The 16,132-nt window shown below is 56.1% G+C and overlaps 1 protein-coding gene across 9 annotated transcripts in view; it reads left to right on the top strand.

The window, feature by feature from the left end:
- ACSL6 (acyl-CoA synthetase long-chain family member 6) overlaps positions 644 to 16,132 on the top strand; it is a 67,946-nt gene continuing 52,457 nt past the window's right edge. For 2 of the 9 annotated variants that reach the window (XM_021084741.1, XM_013995101.2), the window contains exon 1: positions 13,421 to 13,671. Coding sequence is in view for 2 of the 9 variants with exons in the window: in XM_005661633.3 (XP_005661690.1) it covers positions 1,366 to 1,414 (49 nt within the window). In the remaining 7 variants the exon portion in view is untranslated. Of the gene's footprint in view, positions 931 to 1,265; positions 1,415 to 7,269; positions 7,403 to 11,277; positions 11,534 to 13,420; positions 13,672 to 13,751; positions 13,773 to 16,132 lie in introns of those variants that run through there. The other 7 variants (XM_013995102.2, XM_021084743.1, XM_013995103.2 and 4 more) reach the window with 7 other exon arrangements.

The following is a 16,132-nucleotide window of genomic DNA, read 5'->3' as shown; positions in this document are numbered from 1 at the left end:
AGATGACTAAAAGTTCTATTGCCGATAACATCATTAATGTACGAAGAGCTCTTACACATATTATTATTAATGTACAAACTCAGGTTGTTTCTCCAGGGCGAGATGAGCTAACAGACCCCGAGCCGTGGGCCACCTGGCCTGACTGTCATAAACTGGAGACATCCTGACACCCGAAACAATGAAGAAATGTTATAGAAATGTCACTAGACATTCATTCCAGCCTGTTTGTTCTTATCCTTAAAAAAAAAAAATTCAGAGACCAAGTTGGAATGGATCTGAGGCTTATCTTCACTCCCTTGCTTGGAGCACCACAAGATAAGTGCTGTATTTTCCTTCACCACAACCTGGTGTCAGTAGATTAGCTTTGCTGTGCCTCAGGAGCGGTGAGTTCAGTTTGTTAACACAACCCCTCAGCTAGCAGTGTGGCCATCTGTGACTGTGGGTGGCTATGTGTCCCTTCACTGTAGCTACGAGGGGCCTCTTCAGACCTCATGTGCCACATATGATAGTGTATGAAGACAAGGATTGCCTGTGTTCTGGTGAAACACCTGTGATTCCATGTGGTTTCCTGTGACCTCCTGTGACCCTAGGTGGCTGCCTGTGACCACATGGAGCCTCCTGTGACCTTGGGTAGCCTCAGATCCCGGTGTCTCAGAGAGAGTGATCTGAGGTCTGGAGTCCCCAGAGAATACGGGCACTCTCTGGCATGGCTGCCCCTCTACCAGATCCGAGCTAGACCTTCACCGCCCTCTCTCCTCTTTGGCCTGCAGACTTGACACCCAGAAGCTTCTGGTGCCTGCAAACTGGGGTCCTAGGGGGCGTTAGCGTCAGCGGGAACTGGCCCACCTGCGCCTGTGCATTCTAGAACAGGTGACAGCGACCCCTCTGCCACCGGAGGCTGCCGCGCCATCAAAGCCAGGGTCGCGCAGGGTAAGGTCGCGCATCCGTGGGGCGCACGAGGCGTCACGCTCCCGCAGTGCGTGCGCCCCCACTCCTGCCCGTTTCCCCAGAACGCCGGGTCCTGACGTTGGGCTGGGGCGAGAGGTCGGTCGGAGCTGCAGCCCGACCCCACCCCCACCCCACCCGGGGCCGGGGCGGTTCCGACGCGGCTCTGAGCGACGCGGGCGTCGGGACCTTGCCCGCGGCGGGGCTGTCAGGGGCTTCAGGCTAGAGCACGCGCAGCGCCCTCCCCCTCCCGCCGAGACTCCGCAGCCGCGGAGGGAGGCGGGGCGCTGCGGAGCCGGGGGGCGGGGGCTAAAAATACCCGGCGGCGGCGCAGCGGCTGCTGGGGCTGCGGGGCTGCGAGGCTGCGGGGCTGCGGGCCGGGGAGGCCGTGTCGGGCCGGGCTGGGCCACGTTGGCCGACATGCTGACCTTCTTCCTCGTGTCGGGGGGCTCCCTCTGGCTCTTCACGGGTAAGTCCCCGCCCTGTCCTCGTCTGTGACCGCCATCTCCCGCATCCTGCGGGGTCTTGATCCTGGGCGGGGGTGAGCTTCCAGCACAGGCTGCCGACCTGTCCTTTCCGGGCTCCTTTGGGCCGCCCAGGTGCTCCCCCCGAAACCGCGCTCCGAATTCCGGCGGGCTCTGGACCGGGTTTGGGAAGCCGCTCTGTCGGTGAAAATGAGGGGCCTTGCTCTCTGCGACCCCACAGCAGCCAGCTCTTTGCGACCCTACAACAACCTCTCTCTCGTTCTGGCACCCCCTCCCATTGTGGGTGAGAACAATCCGCCAAGCAGAGTAGGCCCTGAGCCCACTCATCCCCCAAGGCCAAGGCCAGGGACAGACGGTGCAACCTTGCTCATCTCCAGGGTCCAGAAACTGAGGATGCTGGTCCTGGAGGTCCCACAGCAGGTCAAGGACGTGGCCAGGCCTCGCCTAGGGCTTCCTATTCCGGCGTGAGGGGGTCTCACAAACCCTCCCTGCCCACCCTTCAGCTGGACTACATGGTTTCTGTAAAGCAAGGTTCGTCTGGCTCCTCAGCTATGCCCAGGGTTTGTGTCCCCGCTCTTCCCCTCACAGGCGTCAGCCCCTCCCCCCACATCCTCTCAAGAAGCTTTGAGGACCCCTCTGAATCACCCTGCCCAGCACTTGCCCGTCCTCCCCACACAGAGCCTGGACTCTCACCCAAGACCCATTCATCCACCAGTTTTGCTGCCTCCACCAGCCACTCCCCTCTGTGAGCCTTGGGTTCCTCTAGGCTAAGATACTGCTAAAGGGTCTCCACCCAGCCCCACCGCCTTGGGCATAGTCAGCCTGATAATGTCTGTGAAGTATTGGAACCTGAAACTGGCTTGAAGCTGGACTTAAAATGCTCCAGAGCAAATGCTCTGTAAATATTAGCATTTATTGTTATTTCAGGTTCAGAAAGCCGCATCAGATGAGGTGGTAAGATTCTGAGCGGAAGAAGAGGAAGCTGACCTTTTTGAAATCCTTAACTGAAACTTTGCGTGTGTTACTTAATATTCTCAGCAAATCCTAGGAGGTTGGTGGTGCTGTTTTTTAACTGAGGTTCAGAGGTTAATTGACTTGCCCAATTCCATGGCTCTCTGACAGATTAGGGTTTGATCTGAGGTTTTAATTGATCTGTCACTGCTTAGTGCTTGGTAGTATCAGGCTTGAACCTGTAGGGCTGGTGGGCCAAGTAAATGGCAGGCGTCCCCCACCACCATTGCCTTGAGTCAGGCCACGGGGATCCCTCCCTTGAGCTGGGCAGAGAGTGAGGCCTCCCTAATCCCCTCAGCTCCCTAAGCTCCTTCTGTCTGCTGTGTCCGAGAGGACAAGCCATGCAGGGCCACTGTGGGCCTGATGGGTTCATCCAACAGGCAAGGTCAGGGCTAGAGCTGGAGTAAGGGGCCAAAGTTATCAAAATAATGATGATGATGAGAGTAACAGCCACCATATATTGCCTAGGTGATGATCTCAGAGCCTCTGCCTATGCCAGCACCCCTTTGGAGGCCCCTGCCCGGCCACGGATCCAAGCTCTCAGGAGCGTTGGTCTTCTGTGGTTACAGGGAGGTGTCTGGGAGCATCAGTGGCCTCTGAGAAAAAAAATAAATAAAACTGCTCACACTATGGGATCCTTGTATGGGAGTGGGATTCAGCAGGCACTTACTCAAACTGGTATGTCCTGCTTCTGTGTGGAGTGTTTCCCAAAGCAGTGCTGTGCCTCCCAGAATGGGGAAACTGCCTCACTGAAGGACTGGACTGTACAGGGGCCTCGGAGTAGTTAAGTGGGGTGACTCTTGGTCTCCACCAAAGGACTGTACAGGGGCCTCGGAATGGTCAAGCGGGGTGACCCTTGGTGTCCACTGAAGGGCTGTACAGGATGCAGCTGCTTCCATAGAGGCCAAGCTTCTTCATGGCTATAGGAAATTCCTCGAAGATGTCCACCCTTGGTGTAAGAGTGAGACACTGAGGCTGGTGTGTGGTGCTTACTCCAGACACATGTTGTGGCATTTCAGATCGTGTGTCCCACCCTGCTTGGGACTTTGCCTGGACCCCAGTCTTTCTTTCAGGGAAGAGGGGACACCTAGGCTAAGACCAAGAGCACATTCTGCCTTGTAATCTCCAGGGTCCCGTGGCAGCAGCCAGAATAGGAGAGGACCTCTGAGGTGATATTACTCTTTGTAGAATTATGTGCTCTTTGCCACCCAGTCTGGCCACAGGGAGACAAGGGAAGGTAAAGGGGTGTCACCTGGAGAAGGAACTGACTCTCTGGGGAAGTGACCATGGACTCTGAGTCTTAGGAGAGCGTGGGCTGTAACTGTTCTATTCTTCACTGCGGACATCAACCCTGATTCCTGGGCCAGCCCATACCCCACATGTGTTAAGTAGTAAACAAGGAAACAGATAAAATAGATCCGGTGTGCTGAGTTGGGTGCTGTGCTTGGCCCCGGAAAACATGGTCTCAGTGCTGTGAGCACTCATAGGACTATGGGAGCAATGGACTAGCACCTCTGCCTGCCTAGATGGCACTCTTGTACAAAGTTGAAAGAGGCACCCCTGTTGGTGGATGAATTGCTAGGCTGGCACCCCTACCTCTAGACTGATGCAGCCCTGTGTCCTACAGGGTTCAGTCTGTGCAACCATATACTTGACGTCTGAGTGGGCTTCTGCTGCATACGGGATTGTTTGTCGGAGGCAGGTGGGCTGCATTCCAGGTAGGGAAAGTCAGGCCAGCAAAGGTGTGCAGGAAGAACTATGGTGGGGAAGGGTCTTTAGGGTCTTTAGGGCTTAAAGAGTCTAGGTTGTGGGAGAGAGTGGAGTCTGGATGGCAGGGCATTCTAGAGAAGAGGGTTTTATTTCTCTGCAGTGGCCAGGCTGAGCCAGTAGGAGGAGAGTGGAGGCTAGGGGAGCAGTGGGAGGTTGTTGTGATGTTATAGATGTGGATAACTGTGGCCCAAGCATGGCCCAGATGAGGCTGGGTTCCAGAAAAGGGAAGTTGGGAGGCCCTAGCTGTGATCCTTGAGGGGATGGGGGCTAGCCCCGGTGGCGGAGACTTGTGTGACCACAGTCTGGCTATAGGTGTCCAGGGCAGGCACAGATTTGCACGGCCTGGCTAGTGTAGCCCCATCAGATTCTGTCCCCATCTCACTCCCATTACGGTGGAGAACTAGACCCATTTCAGGGGACTCTAGAAGGCAGCCAGGGCCCTGACGGATGGTGGGGCTCCAGGCAGAACCAATGAGGGCATGCCTCAAAAGAAAGCCCAGATTTGCACATGGTACACCACTGTGTGGGAGAATTCTGGTCACGGGGATTTCTCTCCCCACCTGGCCCATGTAGGATATCGGGGCGCTTCTGGTGAGGGTACACTGACACCAGGGGGTGGCAGAACCTGGCCATTCAGCTCTCTGACTGGTTTTCTGTCCCTTGTGATTCAAGGGCTCTTGGGTTGACCTTCAGAAGGCCAAATTTGGCTCAGCTACAGCCCCAGATGGGACCCAGGCTGTGCCACACACTTAGCATGCAGGTAAGTGAGCACAAGGCTCTGACTTGTTTGCAAAACGAGGCAGAAGTTACAGGCATTTGTATAACAGAAGCTGCCGTGTGTAACAAGCCAGTGCCTGGCTGGCACATAGTAGGCACTCAGATATGCAATGAATGTAGTACTGTGTGTGTATCGGGAAGGCAGTGTTTTCTTGGGGGAGGTATTGTTGCAAACATGCTGACTTGACTGCTGTTTTCCTGAGTACCTGCTGTGCGTCCAGCACCGTGTTCTACAGTCCCCCAAGCTTTCCCAAAACAGTGTGGTGCCGTGATCCCCATTTCATAGATGAGGTGCCAGGATATAAGGAGGCTCAATGGTGAAGCAGCTCCTGAGAGCTGAGTCAGACTGCGTTTTCAGGTTCGGGCCAGCTAAGGGACCTGGAGGATCAGGTAGTGTCTGAGCCCCTCCAGCAGGCTGGTCAGTGGGCCATCCTTGGACCAGGAGGGTTTAAAGAGAAGACAGGTGTAATGAGTGAGGAGCAGGGGCTGACACACAGGAAAGGGCTCCCTTAAGTGTCGGCTGAAGTTATAACAACTTGAATGAGGCCTTCGTCAAAAGAGGTGCAGGCTTCTGACATGCAAACAGGGAGTAGGGAAAGAAAAGTCATTCTAGGCAGAAAGATCCGTTCCAGGCAGAGGGAAAAAAATGGGAGGGTGGATGAATGGGATCTAGGGACAGACTCTACTCAGCCATTGAGGTCTCTAGGGCTGGCCTCTGCAGGCATTGGAAGGCCAGGCCAGGCAGCATGGGCTTCATTCTGTGTGGTAGCTGCATCAAGGACATATGACCAAAACTGGGCATGTGGATGGCCAAGGCGACACTGCCCCTGCAATCCTCGAGCCACATGCATCTCCTGGGGGCACTGAACTTCCACCTAACTACAGCCTTTGGCCTCCTCTGTGCTCTGTGCTCTCCTTAAGGGCAGAGCCTGGTGTCTCCTCTCTGTGCCCCAAGCCAGGGCTGGCACACAGTGTCGATTTCCTAAGTGAATAATATGAAAAATTCCTTGAGAATAATTTACCCTTAATAATGATGCATTTTATAATCTGTTTTCTCACTGCAAGTCCATTGGCTGACAAGAGACCTCGAAGGTGCTCCTCCTGGGTGCCAAGCCAGCTGGGGGTGTCACCGGTAGGGAGAAGCCATAGGGGAAAGCAGGCATGACCTCCTTGTAGGCAGAGACAGATCAGCTTTCACTGGAGGACCTGGAACAGAAGCAGGTGCTCCAGAAGTGTTTGCCGAGTTAATGAATGAGTGACTGGTTTTGTGAAGGATAATCTCTGAGGACACTTAGAGCTCCAAGTTTCACTCTCCTGATGGGCTGGGAGCTCTGGCCAAGCAGAGCCGAAAGGACCCAGTTAGGGTCTGCAGCTCACTGGGTGGTCTGGCGTGATGGCCCTGTACCCCGTGTTGGCCTGGCCAGAGCCCCTGCTAAACACCCATCGGGCCCCAGGAGGGGAGCGCTGTGGGCAGATTGCTACTTTGAACCCTTGGGTTGTCCTTCGTGTCAGGCCCAGGGTGGTCCCACATAATTAATTGCTCAGCTGCTCTGGGAACCCATGTTTGGTGTGGTCCAGGTTCTCAGACCTAGTTACTCTGTGTGGCTCCTGATTCGTGTGAGGCTTGGGCTCTGTAACGGGCAGAAGCAGGAAGATGGGAAATGGGTGGGACAGATTCTGAGCCCAGCTGGGCTGTCTGTTCAGAAGCCCGATCTGTCATCTCAGAGCCTAAAAGATTTCAAATCCCGAGAAGTCCCATCTGTGCCCGTTCACCAGCTCTTCCTGTAGATGTGTTTTTCTCTCTCCACAGCTACTCCCAGGGAGTAGGGGTGCTCGGGGGTGTCCATGAAGAGTTGGGAGTGGCTAGCATCTGATTTGTCATCTGTCCTTTCAGGCCTGCATTCTGAGATAAGTGTCTCCTAGGGCTTTAGGGCAGGAAGCCAGGCCAGGATGGTGCCCGTGAGGAAACCATTGGCATCCTTTGCAGACCCTGGGTAAGCAGATCTGGGTGGGCACCTCTTGGGGCCAGGAGCAGACCTAGGGATGGGAGGCTCTTGGAGGCCTGGAGAGAGAAGACAGGCAGGCCCAGGTTGAATGGGCAGCTCTGGGACAGAGCCCACGAATCAACCCTGGGAGCCCGGCCCCTCTGCCAGCCTTCCAGAGCATGGTCCCAGCACCGGAAGTGGATACTGAGGGACAAAGCAGGACTCAGCTTGCTACAAAGCACTGTGTTCCCGTCTAGTAGGTTTTCCTTGCTCCCCTGATTTCTTTTTTCTTCCAGGTTGTTCTGGGGCTGAAAATCCTCGGTGGGCTTCCTCCTGACCACTAACCCTCTCCCCAACCTTGGCTCTAAACCGTTCTGGGCACTGACAGCAGGTCCTGCCGCACGCACAGGAGGGCTACTGGGAGGGACGGTAAGGTCAACCAGAGAGTAGACAGCAAGGCCAGCTGGAGGCCACACAGCGAGGACAGTCAGAGATGGGGCAGGAAGGTAGAACTGGGACGGAAGGAGCAGCCGGTGGGACTGGACAGGGAGATTGGCCAGAGGCTGGATGGTGAGGCCTAGAGGCCAGTGAGAGGAAAGCAGGTATTAGCATGGAAGAGGGGGCTTCAGGGGGACCCATCCAGGCCTGCAGTGACCCCCTTGACTTTGGAAGGGGCAGTCTTTTGGCCCTTCTGCTGTGTCCCCTAGCAGCACAAAGCCAGCTAGACCCCAGGACCCTGCTTAATGTCTAGAGAATGTAAGTGCTCCTGTGCCAGTACCTGCCAGCAGATGGGTTGGGTGTGCTTTGGGGGACCCCTTGGACTTGCTCACCATCAACCCCCACCCTGCCTGCCAGCTGCCTTTCCCCAGCCTGGCTCTGCGGGGCGTGGTGGGAGACTGGGGTACATGTGTCCCCGATCTCCTTGCCACAGGTCAGACGGCAGGGAGGGCTGTGATCTATGAAGCACCCCCTTTTCCATCTGCCCTGACGTTTCTTTTCTCCTCTGCCTTCTGCTTCTCCCTGGGGCAGCCCCGTGACCTCTCACAGGGACATGCCTGGCCTCTGAGGTTCATGGGCATACTCTGTGGCCCCACCTGATAGTAGGAGGACCCCAGGAGGGAGGCAGCAGTGGACAGTCATTAAAGATGGGCGTTTTCTCTGGGCTGAGAGGCCGACAAGACCTGTTTCCCTTGGATTGCAGGAGGTCTGCGGAGCATCAACAAACCCTTCTTTTGGTTCAGAATCAGCTCCCAGATGGTTTTGTCCTAGATTTCCTCCCAGGCTTAGTGATCATATGTGTGTTTGAAATCTTGCTGTGTCATTGTGTCCTGTTAATGAGAGTCTGAGTTGCATCCATGCTCCATAGGCTGCAGGCTTTGTGCCCAGGGATTAGCCTCGCTTGTGATCGTCCCGTCTCTGCACACGGAGAGTGTGCACGGTTTCGTACCTGCTTTCTTCACTCAGGATCATCCATGGTGCTGTGCGTAATGAGGAAATTTGCAACAAACATTCCAAAAATGTGGAAAATGAAGGCAGTGCCATGAGTTTTTCAAGTTAAATGTGTTTAAGTGATTATTCTTTATTCTGATATAATGTTCTTCTGTCTGTCTTGTGATAAAATGTCCTAGGAGTTTGCCTGGGGTTTGGTTTTGTTTTGTCGTTGATACATTTGTTTAAGATAGGTATGTAGGTAGGTGGGTGTGTAGTCAGATGGATAGGTAGATATTTATGTATTTGTGTGGTGGTTAACAGACAACTCCTGGTCACCAGCATTTCTGGCCTCTGAAAGTCTGAACCGGTTTGGAGTTTGGGGAGTTCCCATCGTGGCTCAGTGGTTAACGAACCAGATTAGGATCCATGAGGACGCTGGTTTGAACCCTGGCCTCGCCAGTGGGTTAAGGATCCAGCGTTGCTGTGAGCTGTGGTATAGGTTGCAGTGTGGCTGTGGTGTAGCCGGCAGCTACAGCTCTCATTTCCTTATGCCTTGGGTGCAGCCCTCAAAAGACAAAAGACAAAAAAAAAAAAAGTTTGACCTTGTCATGGAGCCTCTGGGGAGGGTGGAGTCCAGGCTCTGGAGGGCCGTGGGTTGCAAGCCCCCACCCACAGCCCGAGGGCACTTGTGGTAGCTGCACTGTGGGTAGCCTGTGGCCTCCATTCTTAAAAGTTCTCTCTGGAAGTTTCCTTCCTGGCTCAGCGATTGGCGAACCGACTAGCATCCATGAGGACGTGGGTTCAATCCCTGGCCTTGCTCAGCAGGTTAAGGATCCACCATTGCCGTGAGCTGTGGTGTGGGTCACAGATGGGGCTTGGATCTGGTGTTGCTGTGGCTGTGGTGTAGGCTGGCAGCCACAGCTCTGATTCAACCCCTAGCCTGGGAACCTCCATAGGCCACAGGTGCGGCCCTAAAAAAAACAAAAGACAAAACAACAACAACAAAAAGTTCTCTCTGTCACTGCAGGGGCTCTTATTTACCGTCACGTCCCCCCGTTTTTTTCTGCACATTTACCGCCAACACTGTGAGAGTTCCTGAAGCTCCCTCATACCAAAAAGTTGCTACCTGAGACCAGCCTCTACTATTTCTGAAAAGGACAAAACAACTGAGGAGCCTGAGAAAGAGCCGGTCCGTTTCTTGGTCCCACCCACCCTGACCTGACACAGTGCTTTGCTCAGCGGCTGCAGAGGCCTGCAGCCCCCTCTGGAAAGGTGGTGGTGGGTTCAGGGAGAATCCAAGTGGGTCGACGTGAACAACGGCCAGTGGCCTTCCCGGGCTGGCTGAGGCCTCGTGTTGCTTTGGTCTGAAAGGGATTTTTGTTTTCCGGTGAGAACAGCCCCATCCTGGCTGGATGCCGGAGCCAGCGGCAGGAATACAAACCCTTTCATGTGACAGACCCAGGGTAGAGAGGTGCAGGCCTGCCAGCAGCAGGCCCTCCCCTGCCACTGCTCCTTGGGGAGGCAGTGATTTGCATATTCCTCATTCATCCTGGCCCTGAAAAGGAGGCCTGAGTTCTCAGTGCTCCCTGTCCAGCCTAGGGCCGGGCTGCCTGAGCCTGGCGTTAACTCTGTGGATGCCACTGGTGCGCCCTGGCCAACAATAGGTCTTGGTGGCCGGAGGCTGGTGAAAGGTGGCAGCTGCTGTGTGGCCCTAGCCTCCAGGAAGTGGCAGGGTCCCACTGGCCAGCACAGACTTCTGCTGAACCGAGTGAATTCACATTTGTCTCTTTGTGGCCTTCAGAAGAGGAACTTTGTGAAGTACCAGGAAGGCAGAAAATTAAACTGTTTATCGCATTCCTGGAAAACTTAGCTTTAATCAGAGGCAGAACTCCCTTTTCTCTGCTCACTGTCATTCCTGTGAAATAGCAATGGCCCCTGGAATGGTGGGTAAAGCTGCCTTATGGGCTCCTGGCTGTGGCAGTGGTCCCTTTGGTTGGGATCTGGAGGCACAGCTTGTCTGGGACACTTCAGCATCCTAAAGCCTCAAGGTGCTGGGTCAGGTGAGCTGGTGGGGACCATCCGCTTGTAGCTGTGACTTCAAAAGCACAAAGCTGTGTGTAGCACACCCCGCAATCTGTTTCGTTCTGCACCTGAATGCTATCGTCCCAGCCTCAGCGCAGCCCGGCCGCTGCCTCCTCCCTGGGAGCCCTGGCACATCTTACAGGCTCTTCCTGCCACTCACCAGCCCACTCTGCCCCCTGCTCAGAACCTTCCCACCCTGCTCCCCTTCTCTGACTGAGGAAGGTCCCAGATTCTGTCTTTTGTGACCCCCTTCCCCAGCAGGGTGTCCCCAGATGCTCCTGAGGGAACAAGCGGGCCAGCGAATCCCTCTTTGCTCCTCCCCCGCCTCAGTGACCCCAACCTTATCCTAATGGATCCCTCCTCCTTATGTCTAAGGCACTTCCCCGTTGCTCACGGACGTCACGTCCTGTGCCACCGATGCCCTGGCCACCTGCCCTTGAGCTCTGAGAGCATGGCCCTGCCAGGAGCAGCCCATCTTCTCTTTCTGAGCTTGAACCTGCAGGCTTTGCAGTGTGTCCTCAGTTTAGGCCAGTGATGGAGATGGATCCTTGCTCCTGGAGCCAGGACACTGGCAGCCCTAACCTAGATGGACTGGGAGGGAAGGATCATGTTGCAGCCACAGATTTGGCTTCCTGCACAGTGGGGTCTGGCCAGAGGTGTCCCTCTGCCTGTGTAGTGCTCATGGCCAGGCCCCCACCAGGATCCCTAGGGTTCTGCCTGCCGTCCCAGGGCTTGGCTTAAAGGAAGGAAGGATGATGAGGCCCACCCACACCTTTGGCCCTGGTCTTCGTCCCCTGGAAATATTTCTGATGGGAACCTTGCCATTGTGTTAGCCTCTACTGCCCCTCCTTGTTCTGATTTTGTTGGGCCTGATTCGTGGTAAGGACAGCTTTTATCTCACAGCTCGTGAAGGACACTGTGTTTCTGTTTTGCTTCTCTGCTCTCAAGGCTATTTGTATTTTTAAATCTCTGAAAGTGTTGTTTGAGCCTGGCTTCCCGGCGCTGTCCTCAGGAATGTGGGCCCATGTCCCCTGACCAGGGCTTAGGGTGAGTGACATTCTTCAGAGGTGTTGGCCTGAGGATGGAGGGGCAGAGGGCAGTGGGGGCCGCTTCCCTAACTGAGTGAATTCTGCCTGTTGAGACAGGGGTCCTGTGTGCTGGTCAGGCACAGCCAACTTTAGTTAGGCCTTTCTACATTTAAGAAGCTTAATTAAACTTCAGAGCTAAAATCAGCCTCCTCAGGGAGGTCCGGTGGGTGAGCCACATTGTAACTGAGCAACCCTGAATCCTGGGCCCATCTCTCCTGGGGGACTTGCAGTGGGTCTCACCTGGCACTTCCCAGCACGGGGAGGGCCTTGGCCCCATGTCTGCTGCAGTTGTCTGTGGTTGTATGACTCTAATTAAAACCCAGGAGGAAGGTGCAGAGAAAGCCACCTCTCTCAGCACAGGCACGAGTCCCTGTATGGGCGGGGTGGGTGCCCGGCCGAGTTTGGGCTGCTGCGTTTGTTTCTCTGCAGATCACAGTCACACAGGAGGGATGGTGAGCTGCGTGCTTTTCTTAACCTAGTGCCTGGGTGCCACGTCCTGGGGCAGCACCCATGTGCCATGACTCCATGGGGCTCACATGCTGGGTGGTTTTCCATCAGCCGGGATTTCGGTTGTGTTCACTGGATTTTCTACCTGAGAAGCATTAAGGGAGGCGTTCATCTTAAAGATGCTTGAAAAATATCCAGAGGAAAGCGAGGGCCTTGCCAAGAAGGAAGGAAGAGGGGGCTTTGGAGACTGAGGGTTGGTGCTCAGGCATTGGTACATTTTACAGCTTCCTCCAGGTGGGTTGCTGGAGGCTGGAGCCTGGGGCCCAGACAGGGTTGTGTCCAGTTCCAGGTGAGGGCTGCTGAGGCAGGAAATCCTCCAGGTGACCCTCCCCTGGTGGTGGGGTGAGCAGTGGAAGCCGTATTAGTCCCAGGGAAGGTGTTGCAAGCTCTGGAGTTTCCAGGCAGGTGGTGCCCACAGCTCTCCAGAGCTCAGAGTGCGCAGCCTGGGGCGGTCTTGCTGCAGGGCAGGTGGACGGTGTTTGGGGAGACGTGGCCCTGTCCTGGATGACTCAGAAGCACAGTTGTGAGTAGGGCCGGGGGTTGGCGAACTGGGTCTTGTGGGCGGGACCTGCCTTTTACTCTCCAGCAGTGGCCACCACGTGCCTACTGTGTGCCCAGCCACATGCTGGCCATGGACGCGGGAGTGGAAAAAGGCCATACCTAATCCCCTCCCCCATTCTTCACCCTATGGAGAGACCTTGCAAGAGTGAGGCCCCAGGCGTCCTGGGACCTCAGTGTCCTGGTCTGTCTGCCAGAGGCATTGAGGGAGTTCGGGCCTCAGCTTAGGTCCGACAAGCCAGGAAGTGGATTCTGGCTCCTCCAGGTTGAGCACCTGCCTGCAAGCCAGGCAAGCGTCTCTCAGGACAGCGTTGAAGAGGGGCTGGTATGCTTCCCTGGGGTCTGGTAGGAGAGCTAAGCCATCCTCCTGTAGCTGCTGACCCTAGTGCCACTGCCCTGAGCATCTCTGAGCAGGTGTCTGACCTGGGACTGTGCCTCATTGCCTTCTGCTCCCCAGTTAGAGTGTGGCCTTGTGGGGGTGAAGAGTGGAGTCTGTGGAGAGGGCCTCCCTCAGCACCAGAGATCTGCATCCCCCACCCCCATCTCCACTCCTTCCCACCGCCCTGCTGGTCGCACTGGCTGCATGTCCCCAGCCCGTGGCTGAGGCCCTGGCCCTTAGTCATTGCCACAGATAGATGTGTAAGACTTTGTCCTGAAGTGGCCCTTAGGACAAACTCCCCTCCAGGACTGAAGACAGGGTGGGGAGGGGAGAAGCAGAGGGGTGTGAACTGGGGCTCTGGCAACCTGGCAGGGTAGGGGTTAAGACCCGATCACTTGCCTTTGAGCCGATCTGAGCCAGCACTGCCCCGTGTGCAGATAGAGTGGTGGGGCCAAGCAGCTCCCCATAGAGCTGTTCTGCGCCCGGTCCCTGCCAGACCTGCTGCCACAGCTGCCAGGGAGCCTCCGCCACCACTGCTAGAGCCTCCACCACCGGCTGGCTTCTCAGAACCGGCGTTGGTTGCCATCGGCTGTCCCCAGGAGGGCAGACTTGGGGCAGGGCCTTTGCCGATTTGGTGCTTTGATCAAGATGTGGTAAGCTCTCTCCCTGAGCCCTGTGCACCCTTTATAAAGAGAGGCCGGTACTAGTGGGACCAGCTCAGCCGCCTCCCCAGTGCCAGGAGTCTGCTGGAAAGGTAGGGTGTGAATGTAACTTTGCAGGTTGTCTTGGAGTCCTTTTGGTTGCCGAAGAGACAGAGTAACCGCTTCAGCTAACTTCTATCTACCAAATGTTTCCCTTACTGTGTGCCTGGCACCATCCTCTGTCCATGAGAATTTTGAAATGAAGCCAAAGGGGTGAGGTGACTTGTCCAAGGTCATAGAGCTATCAATAGGGTGAGTCAGGATTTGGACCCCGGTCAGTGCAGCTCCAGAATTCCTCTTTGGGCCCTTTCCCTGGCTTGATTGCCAGGGACCCTTGGCCCTGGGAGGGTTATAATTTCAGTTTAGCGCTCTTCTTTGGGAGTCAAGGAGGTTCTTTACTCATCTGCTGGCTCGCCTTGTGCTTCCTCACTTTTCTGAAGTTTGCGGAGACCGAGAACCCCATCGCAAGGACTCCCATCCCCCTCCAAGCTGATACAGAGGGAAGCTGGTGTCACTCTAAGGGGAGGGAAGGATCTGAGGATCATGGAGAGTCTCGGTCGAGCATCAAGAGTTTGGATTTTTGTCCTAAGGTAGGAGAGAGCCAGATAAGGTTTTTGAGCAATGACATGATATGGTCATGTCAGTATGTCAGGAAAATAACTTTGGCATCCGTGCGAGCACTGCTTAGAGCAAGCAGACCCGTGAGGAGGCTGGTGTGGGCGTCTGGACTCCGCTTGGTGGGTGGCTGGACCAGACCAGGCCCGGGGGCTGGAGAGGGGTGGTCAGGTTTGGGAGATGTCTACGGCGGGTGGGGGGGGGGTCCTCATAGAGCCGTCTTGCCAGGCAGTGAAGGACTAGAGGTCTGGCACTAGGAAGCTCATCAGGTGGTGCCATGAGTGGAGCCATGAGCTCCAGGGCCACCTCCACCGAATATGGGTCCTGGAGCTCTGCTTCAGTCACCTTGAAGTCAAAATGTTTCCCGCCTGGGCCCCTGTCCTCCTGTTCTCTCCCTTCTGGGTTTTGATAGCTATGCCCCTCACTACCCACCTTCCAGGTGCTTTGAGCCAGAAGCCAGGGCGAGGTGGGGAGGCCCCAGTCCCCCAAGCTTGTGCCATCACTTGGTGTTCTCAACCGGTCTGTTCCGGAGGAGAAGGCAAAGGATGTGCCAGGGGAGAGGAGGCTCGCGGGTGCTGAGGGCTGTGTCCTCCTGCCAGGTGAATATTTACAAACACACACAGCCACTCACTTGGCAACCCCTGCACCACTGATTCCCTTGGGTGCTGTCCCCTCCCCGCTCCGTGCTTTATGCTGCTGCAATCAGGAGAGCCTCCTGGGGGCAGGGAAGGTGGCAGCCATGGCTGGGACCCCAGGGACCACAGAGCCCCACCTCAGGCTGACAGAGAGGGGGTGGAAGTCAGCAGAAGCCAAGGCCCTGTGAAATAATGAGATGACCAGACTCCCAGGCCCAGCCTTTGCCCTGCCCCAGGCCAAGGGCTGGGTGGCACAGGCTGGCTCTGATGTCCGTGTCCTCAGAGGACCCAAATTTGCGGCTCTAGCCTGCAGTGGCTCCTAGTCCGAAGGGAATCTCGGGGTAAATGTAGGCAGCCCTGACTGTCTGAGAAGGTTGTGAGCCTGGCAGAATGATGCCCTCTTGTCGTTGCCCAGCCAGGAAGGGGCACAGGCCCAGCCTCAGGGCCAGCGGAGCTGCGGTCACTTCAGACACTGTCTTAGGGGGCACCTAGGTAGGACCCTGGGGAGGGGTGCGTGGCCAAGCCCTTGTCCCATCGCCCTCCAGCATCCAGGCCAGTGGGCTGCCTCGAGGAGAACTCAGCCTCGGGAAGATGGCAAGTCCCTGACGTGAGGCCAGGAGGGGGCCCATCTGTAGCCTGTGTGTGGCGAGGAACGAGTGGCCAGCCTGACTGCTGAACTGCTGATCCCTGCTCACAGGCTCTGGTGGCCCGTGCTGCATGCTCCCCCCCCCTCCCCCCGCCCCTGCAGCCTGAGCCTGGGCTCTTCTGAGCAGATCTGGAGCTTCTTTGCTCTGGGTTCGGCACCCCTGCAGAGAAGAGGTTGTGCGTGGGGATGGTGCAGTGTGGGCTGGGGTCGGAGAAGCGGGGTACAGCCCAAGGCGGTGGTTTGGGAGACCATCGTCTGGGGCTCGAGCCCTGGCTCCCCTGCTCGCTCACTGTGCACCTGTGAACGGCTGGCACCTTCTGGAGTGGAGCCTCTGTGTCCCCACGTTGTCACGGGGCTGCTGTGAGGATTGAGCGGTTTAGTTGGCAGGCACGCGATTTCCAGGCACAAACAGTTCAGAAAGTCAGACATGTTCTGTTCTTCCCTCTCCTGGAGACTGTGACACTTTGGGGCCACTGAAAGCTGGGCACATCTGCGAAACCAGCCTCAGACTTGTGGG

Source organism: Sus scrofa, chromosome 2 (genome assembly GCF_000003025.6).
Source record: "Sus scrofa isolate TJ Tabasco breed Duroc chromosome 2, Sscrofa11.1, whole genome shotgun sequence".
Classification (NCBI taxonomy): Eukaryota; Metazoa; Chordata; class Mammalia; order Artiodactyla; family Suidae; genus Sus; species Sus scrofa.
Note: the sequence above shows the minus strand (reverse complement) of the source record. Positions and strands in the feature narration are given on the sequence as shown.